This window comes from Anneissia japonica, unplaced genomic scaffold (assembly GCF_011630105.1).
Source record: "Anneissia japonica isolate Jap-2015-1 unplaced genomic scaffold, ASM1163010v1 scaffold288178_len262860_cov156, whole genome shotgun sequence".
NCBI classification, from domain to species: Eukaryota; Metazoa; Echinodermata; class Crinoidea; order Comatulida; family Comatulidae; genus Anneissia; species Anneissia japonica.
Window position 1 is genome coordinate 144,701 of NW_022698840.1, and position 9,055 is coordinate 153,755.

General features: G+C 33.8%; 1 protein-coding gene across 2 annotated transcripts in view; it reads left to right on the forward strand.

Annotated features, from left to right (window-relative positions):
- LOC117102766 (polypeptide N-acetylgalactosaminyltransferase 1-like) overlaps window positions 1-7,733 on the forward strand; it is a 20,489-nt gene extending 12,756 nt beyond the window's left edge. Inside the window, exons 2-5 of one of the 2 annotated variants that reach the window (XM_033243173.1) lie at window positions 3,427-3,814; window positions 4,102-4,176; window positions 4,741-4,957; window positions 6,752-7,733. In XM_033243173.1, coding sequence (XP_033099064.1) covers window positions 3,658-3,814; window positions 4,102-4,176; window positions 4,741-4,957; window positions 6,752-6,929 — 627 coding nt within the window. In that variant the 5' untranslated portion in view covers window positions 3,427-3,657 and the 3' untranslated portion in view covers window positions 6,930-7,733. The remainder of the gene's footprint in view (window positions 1-3,426; window positions 3,815-4,101; window positions 4,177-4,740; window positions 4,958-6,751) is intronic. The other variant, XM_033243174.1, reaches the window with a different exon arrangement.
- The last annotated feature ends 1,322 nt before the right edge of the window (window positions 7,734-9,055 follow it).

A 9,055-nucleotide genomic window follows, 5' to 3' on the forward strand; every position in this document is an offset into this window, starting at 1 on the left:
GTTCTATAGGACCCGTTCTATAAAGTCTCAGTACAGTTCAAAGTTCAAAGTGGCCAAAATTGCCTAGGTGCCAGGCAGTTTAATCCTATGAACATTATAGCTACGCAAGTGATTGTCTAATGGATATTAGTTGGACATGCATAAAAAGGGTTCAGCGTTTCTATAGTGAGAAGAGAATGCTCTAAATTAAATTGGGAATCCTTTCTGATGCTTCATTGTTCATGCTGCTATACATGAAATTTATATTGATGGCATTTAATTTTCATTATTATTCATAAGACTAGGTCATCTTGCTAGATTTATGTATATACTTCGAGTGACATGAATAGATGGATATACACCATTTTTGCCAAATTTGAAATGAAAATTTCCAATAACCTGGCAACCACTACTGGGTGACTTCCAGATTCAACTCTCTGTAGTTACCATCATAAATAATTAAAATATAAATATATAGATAAAACTAAATTACTAATGAGCACGAATATTTTAAAACGAAAAAGAATGAAATATGTTTATATTAAAAACAAATCTAAGTCTTAAAAAGGTACTGTATTTTAATGTTTAAATATACATTAATTAGCATGATCGTACTGTATGTGTACTGCTTCTATAGCAAAGATCTAGCAGTGCGATCCACTGCGCGGTGCTCTATTTGTAACTAGCTAGCTGCTCAGGCTAGGCCGCTGGAAGTCCACCAGTGAGTTGTGAAACGTTGGAGGCGCTGTTTCAAAGTAATCCCAATAAAATGGTCTATAGTTGATGGATAGCAATAGAAAGATTTTATTTTTCCACTATCTAACAGCAAGTAACTTGGCAATTGCAGTACAGGATTGAATCATGCTTAACAATCAGTCTAAAATAATAATTAATGATTTTTTTAATTAAAGTTACATCAAACATTGAGTAACTCACCAGTTAGGCCTACAGCTTTAAAATGAGGCTAGGAAATGGAATTGCTTACTTTTAGTCAAGAGAAGAAGTTTTATTGCCACAGGGGCTGAACATAGGACCCTGGATTAATAGGCAAGCATTCAGTGGCGTATCATTCAGTCTTGAAATTGGAGGGCACGAAGGTGGAAAATACAGTGATTTTTAACTACTGGAGTGTGATTTATTGCTTCAACCATTTCCAATGGAGTGTGGGAGGGGGAAGATCCCCCTGCCACTGCAAGCATCTAAGCAACAAAGGTATACAACTTCAGATAAAGTGATGAATACAAAGAATTGCTATATTCCTCCATGCGTTGAAATTACTGCAGGAATAGGATACTCCTGAACATCACTAAACTGTTGTTGCTATTAAGGAAACGGATGGTCACATTGACGACGTTAATGCTACTGATTAATCTGTGTGTTTCCTTTCATTTATTATTGAACCATATAAAAAAAATTTCCTTAAATGTTTTAATCTCAGAGATATTTTTCAACTTTATTGTCAAATGGCAAACAAGATCATATTTTGTGAGTTTGTAGAAACACTGTACAGAGATAATAAGGAGGGGGAAAAATGTTTTTTTCAACCAGATTATGGAAATCATAACCTAATCATATTAAAACTGACCTGAAAAACAATATCAACCTTAAATGATGTTATTCTAAACACTATTTAATTACCAAATTAAAAAAAAAATTGATCTTTTATGAAGGCATTGAAATGGGAAAGAAAGTTAACATACTTTTATTGACAACATAATGCAATAAAGTGCACATTTAGAACCTTGCTCGATATCCAATTACTTGGTCTTATGAAGAATGCAGTGTTATAGAAAATAATTTAGTATGCTATATAAATGCTGAAAAGTTACTGTTGAAGAAGAAATACAGATTTCTTATAGCTGATAGCATTGTGTGGTGGCCATGCTTAAAACATGAAAAAAAAATCCATATTTAATATTTAAAAAAAACCAAAACAAATGAATTTAACATTCAGTAAATTCTAGTGTACATTCATAACCGTGTCTCTGAATGGAAATTCATGGTACAATTAAGAAAAAATATTTTGTCAACAATAGCATGTATCCTTATGAATAGTATTGATTTTCTGACAATAAGGTTCTCGATTGTAAAGTATCTAATAACAATATCAACCATCCTGTTGTACATTTGATTACCATTTTATAACTCAATACCGGTAGGTGAACAGTAAACATTGTTAGTTATTATATTAGTGTTATAGTATTTATTAGTTTTGCTTGGTATTAATATATATATGTAAATATTCATCTTTGTGTTAATAATATTTGTTTTTTATAGTGCAGTCACTTTTATTATTCATGTATATGTTAGTTATATGTTACTTAAAGCTTTCTATCAGCTGTGGTAGTTTATTTTTCAAGCAAATGATGCACTCAAATCCTTTAAAGTTGGAAATATTGTCTGTACTATGCAGTTATTCATTATATCAAAGCAGTTGTTCGTATAAGTTACACAGTTTAATTAATTTTTTAATATAAATATAAGTTTTGAATTATTATGAAGATGGAGAAATTTCATCTTGACTTTCAGTTGATAAAGTAATATTACATTTTTATCTTTGTGTTGATATTATTCTTTGTACTTCCAGTGTGAGTGATAAAGAATTATCATATGGTGTGTAGTTGAATAGCTTAATGGTTAAGATGCTTACCTTCCAATGTCAGGGTTCTGGGTTCAATTCCTGTGAACGTTTTCTAATGACTGAAAACAACACTACTTCCTAAGCCCCTTTAAGAGACTTGGTATATAAAGCTTCATTCATCATTCATCTGGTAACTGGCAAGTTACTCGGTGTAAAGGCCAACTTGGACAGCGTCGTACGATATGGCCCAATGTGGTTCATAGTCGGGGACAGTCCAAAGCCGTCATGAGAAAAACCTGTTTAATATTTTATGACACAACTGTGTCCGATGCAAACCATTGCGTCTGCGTTTAGCTCATACCTGACGTGACAACAAATCGCATCGGGTTTCATCTTACGATGCTGAGTTGTCCTTTAGATGTGAATAAAATTAAAACAAAAAATTACCGCATTACCGTAAATGGTTGTATAAGCGCTGTTCTCGAATAAGCGCTGCACCAAACATGATTTTTTTTGCTAAGCGCCGCTCTCGAATAGACAGACACTTATTCGAGTGAATAAGTGTCTGTGTGCAATGAAACGCATTAGCAGTGTAATAAATACAATGTATACAGTGAACACAATGAAGACGCAAGCATGCTGTATTTTTATAAACATTTATTTACGATGATGTAGGCCTACCGAACTACGGGAATACGTGAGATAAGTAACATGGGAACAAGCATGAAAAGTACTACGCCAATATTTTTTTAATAAGCGCCGCTCTCAAATACACGCGGCACTGAAGCCTCCAAGAATTTTATAAGTGCTGCGGTGCTTATTTGAGCATTTGCGGTAGACTGATTGCTACTTTTTTTTCTTTACAGAGAGCAACACTGAAGAAATTAATGTACGTCTAGATACCAAAGTGTAACAAGAACAACAGTCTTTATCCCAACATCGGCATCATAAAACACCAGTATATCCACGACTAGTTATGACAAGAACTTGGTCATAGTCAGTTCATACCTATAGTGTTTGTTTGTGTGTGTACATTCCTTTGTGTGTGTTTCTATTTGTATGGAGGTGTTATAACTCTCTACCATAAAAAATAAAAGATGGCAAGACGACTGATGTATGTTAAGGTGGTCCTTGCCACTTCAATGGTCTGGTTTATGCTGGATATAATGCTGATTATGTACTATAGTGAATGTAACAGCCAGAATAATTGTAACCAAGGAAATGCACATGGACAGCCAGTCCTCAGAGAAGAGGGTATGTACTACATTATACTGCTATTATTTTATTTATTATTATTTGGGTTTTTTTTTTTTTACTTTCATAACAATAACAGGATTTAATTTATTAATATTATGATTTTCTTACTGCTTGTTTATAAGATTATTTTAGCAATTTGTAGTTGCAAAAGCCCTTATTACAGGATATATTGGAGCAAAGGCAGGCACTTTAAGGCCTTGAACAGCGCCCTCAAGTTTTAGGGTCATGGTTCGGTTTATGAAGCATTTGTTATACTCATTCATACAACTTTCTACTTTCCAAAGGGTCCCGTCGTGTCAGTTCCCTGCCAATTGACGTAGATATCTATTCCACTGCAGGGGCTGGACCAGTACACCGAGGTAATTCTCCTGCTCTTCTCGACGGTTGTTGGGTTCATTAAAATATACTCTAGGCCTATTTTCATAGTATATGTTAACCACAAAGGTAGAGCTCAAGGCTTTAATAGACTTTAATTAAACAGGAGCCTAGAGATTGGGGGAAGTACTTTAAAGCCATGCTCCAGGGGAAAAAAAATTGTACAACTATAAATTAAGACAAAAAAATGCATATTTGACATAAAAACATGGAGCGGTTAATGAGATACAGATTTTGAATATTTGAAAACTATGGGAAAAGGGGGCCTAACCATTTTTTTTTCCTCCACCTTTTTCCCCTAGTTTTTAAATATATATACCGCTCCCAAGTTTTTAAATTAATTATGCCTTTTGTGTCTTAGAAAAATCAGTTGTACAACATATCAGAAAATCAGAAGCCTGGCTAGAGATCGTATCTTAATGAAAAGGGCTTATAATACCCAGAGATTAGAGGATAAATATATCTAACCACAAAGTTTATATCTAAGTAAAAAGTACGCAGTATTTAACCTTGCTTAAAATGCTTCATAATTTTTATTTGCCGATAAGGTCACAATGAAGAGTCGGTAAAGGTTAATGAGCGGCGGGCTTTTCATCCAGAACCTCGTCATAATCCTGATGGCCCGGGAGAAAATGGGAAGGCTGTTGTGATCCCACCGGAAAAGGAAGAACTCCAAAAAGAGATGTTTAAGATCAACCAGTTTAATCTGATGGCGAGTGACATGATATCGTTAAACAGATCTCTTCCTGACGTGCGTATGGAAGGGTAAGGAAATGCCAGAATTTTTGTTTTTGGGAAATTCTTGTATTATTCTCTTTTTTCCAGAATGTTCACCAATAGAAGCAAGCACTTTGGTATTTCAACTTTTAGAAGATATTCGTAATATGAAGTATTAAAAAGCTTCTACTGAAACAAAAGTTTTTCACAGTGATATAGAAATAATCATATCAACTAGAAATTGCAAGTGAAGTGCTGCGAAGTACAACTGCATATAAATGTTCTTCGAACAAAATTATTTATGCGAGTCAAGTGAATATAATGAATAATAAAAATATAACAAATAATATGAGACACGACCCATTGTCTATATTAGAACACTTTTCATTGGGTAACAAAGTCGTAATTTTTCATTTTTGTCGAAAATTGTCTATAGTGGTGAATTATGGTTTAGGTTTTTTTTAATAAAGTCTAAAAAATTTCTATGTATGTGGAAAATGTAGTTGATTACCAAAGGTTACAATTTCTATTTTGAAGACTGCATGGTCTAGGAAGTGTACATTTTTTTATGGGGCAAGTTTCAAAGGGCGGGTTTTCTAGGGGCGAGTTGACGGCCAAAGAGTGTTGCCGAAGTGCGAGCCAGTGTGATATTTGATCACAAGTGTGAGCCAGCTAGCCATGACGTAACGACAATAGATACAAGACGTTAACGAGTTGTGCGAGGTATTGGCTGAGATTTGTGGAGTACAATTCAAAAGACAACTATAGGTCTAATAATGAATTATTGTGATGTTAAATAGACAATGTTAGCTATCAAGGAGCGACGTTGTTTTTCATTGGGACCTTCGTCCCTTCAAGGCTAGGCCTATACCATCCTAGCTAGTCTAGGCCTAGAGTAGGATAAGGTTAGCGCGACATGCGGACCCTTATTAATCAACTTATCCTTAAAATCCACTCTTATTATTTAGAGTTTATTAATGTTATCACCTACCCACCCTCAAGTGTCTATCATCCACCCTTAGTTTTCTAAGAATACTTTTACGGGAATTTGGAAAAATTAAATTTTTCCTGTTGAGGCGCCTGACAGAGTTTTTAAATGTCTCGTGCCTGCTGATTTGTCTAACTTGGAATTTCTGTTGTGTGCATCAGTAAATGGCAAATCATGTTAAGGTTGTCAACAGGGAAATAAAATAATTCCTAGAATGTCATTCTCTTTGAGAGAGAATTGAGAAACATTTCTTGACAGAGCAGGAAATATCCCTGTATGGCAGATTGCAACAAAGAGGGCAGCAGACACACAAACCATATTGTCAGCTCTTTAGTATTTAGGAGAGTTTTAAATTTTACAATGATGCTTGTGATGACTGTGGTGATGATGAGGACATAAAAATTGTTGTGTTCCCCAAGCACACTGTCAATCAATCAGACTTTTTTACTCAATATCTAGGCCTAATTCTAGAATTCATGGCCATCATTTAACCCATACATTTTGGTTGGTAAAATGGTAGTCACAGGGCTAAAATTGAAAAACTCTTTTTACGATTTTGAATCATTTGGGCTTGGACAGCACAAAGTAGTTTTCTTTTATTTTAGCCCGATGGTCAAGTAATAACCAATTTGGCTATAAAATACTATAAATAGGATTAAATACTATAATTTAATAATTATAACGTTTGTTTTGTAACTTTTATTTTTGGCAATAGTGTTTTTATATTTTATATATTTTCTCATCATATGTCTTTAAAAAATGTGAATTTAATGTGTTTTATGGACTTGTAAACATGTGTCGAATAAAAGAAATCTTCAATATTAACAATTTTAATTAAATCTACCTTGTTGCAGGTGCAAGAATAAAGTTTATCCTCATGTTGAGAAACTTCCAGACACAAGTGTTGTTATCGTTTTTCACAATGAAGCATGGAGCACTCTACTACGAACTGTCCACAGTATAATAAACAGATCGCCACGACGGCTCATCAAACAAATTGTGTTAGTTGACGATGCAAGTGAAAGAGGTTAGAATTTTTTTTTTTTAAATTGATAAATAGATATAAGCTGTCTAGCTAACATTTTGCTACTGAACCAATAAGCCAATTTGTATTTAGAACTGGGCATGCTCATATAATGGTCAATCAAATAAACACCATACACACAACATAGGTTTATGTCGATTGACGTTAATTGACCTTGGATACGAGTATGTGCAGTTCTGACTACGAATTCTCGTATTAATTCAAATAACACTCAACAGTAGAAGTGGTTGGTGCAGCAGTTGTGGCTAGGACCCTCAACCTTGTTTATCTCTACCGTGGAGAATAAATAGGTACCTAGTAGGACATTGTGGCCTTGGTTTGGTGGGTACATGTGCACGGTTTGGTATGCTGCCCAGCGCGAGTAACAACAGTAGAAATGATTGATGCAGCGGTTGTGGTGAGGACTCTAAAACTTGTTTGTCGCTACCATGTAGTATAAGTGGGTATCTGGTAGGACATTTTGGGATTGATAGCTGGGTACATATTTGGTGTATCAGGGAGCAATTAAGGAGGTTGCACTTTGTACTGGTTTGACATTGTATGTTATCCAGTGACAAAGGGGTAATAATGCTCAAGCGCCATTGATTTGGAATTGTATTGTAAGCATTATTATTATTGACTTGCAACTTGTAAAAATTAATTTTCCATGAAAATTACAAAATATCAAAAAGTTCATTAAAAATAATCAACACACAAAAACTATTTCAGTGCTACAGTGGAGGAGAAAACCTGTTGACCAATACTTAAATGGTTATCAGCCAGCTAAAAAAATAATATAATACAAAAAAAAACAAAACATGACAACAGACCAAGTTGCTAAACCATTCAGATTGGTAGTTAAATGGCAAGACATAATGTATTTAATTGGTTAATGACTAAGCATTTTCCAGTATTGCAACATTACTTTATTCTGCTTCAATTTGTCTCTGAAACTGTTAGCACCCCCTCTAGAGGCCAAGGATATCATTAAAATTTATAATGGTTTAGGCTTGTAAAAACAAGGAAGGGTATCTGTGATTCAGCCAAATCCCATCCACCCCCTCTTTTTATAGAACTATCTTTTCTGATAAAGCAAACCACCCAGTTTGGTTCAGATTTTCTCAAATTTCTCAACTGTTCTCAGCCAAGCCTGGCATGGTTCTAGTCTGACTGTCCCCAGTTAAAAGTTGTAAACGTCATTGTCATGTTGTTATTGCTCCGCATTAAAGTTGATGAACTCTCTTGATGTAACAAGTGAAACCAGCACTAAAAAATTCAAATCTTATGTTAAGTAACTCTTGGTCAGAGATGGATGTGGCTTTTTTATATTTAGTTATATGTACTTTAGAATGTTAACAGTTTTGAGATCGGCTTTTCTGAAATTGTTATTTAAAAATTAATGCACATTAATTGATATTCGTTGGAATTGTGAGATTTTGTGTTTGTGTTATTGATGTTGCTTGATCTGGTGCTTTGTTTGTACTTTTGATGTTTATATTAGAGATTTTATTTTCTTTATATTTTGTTGCTGGGATCTGTGGTGGACCAGGGATTATTATCCCTGAACGATCCCGCAGAATAAAGAACAAAGAAACACATTATAATTTTTATTTAAAAAAATGTGTGTTTCATATTGTATTTAAGTCTGTGAATATCAGTGAAGTTTCTCTCCCATTATTATTATTATTATTTTCATCATCATCATTATTAACGTTGATATTGTAATGTTATTAATATTACCATTATTATCATTATCATCAAAACTAAACAGAAATATTTTGAAGTCATATGCATGAACACATTATGAATGCAGATTGACACAAGGAAGCTATTTTAAATGTTGAAGTAAGTGGTAAGATGGTACTTTTGTAAGTGCATATTATAATACACCCAGTGTCATAATATCCTTATATGTAACTTAAGGAAAGATGTTATAAAATCACTCACCCCATTGTTCATTTTTTGGTTCACCACTGGCAGTATATATCATCCAAATTCACTATGTAAACATATCAATTTGTTACTTTTATTATTTTTAACTGTTATTAAAAAGATAAGAAAACAAACATTATGCAGTAAATATACATTATAGTGATTCAAATGAGAATAAATTGTTAAATTTGTTTAGGGAATG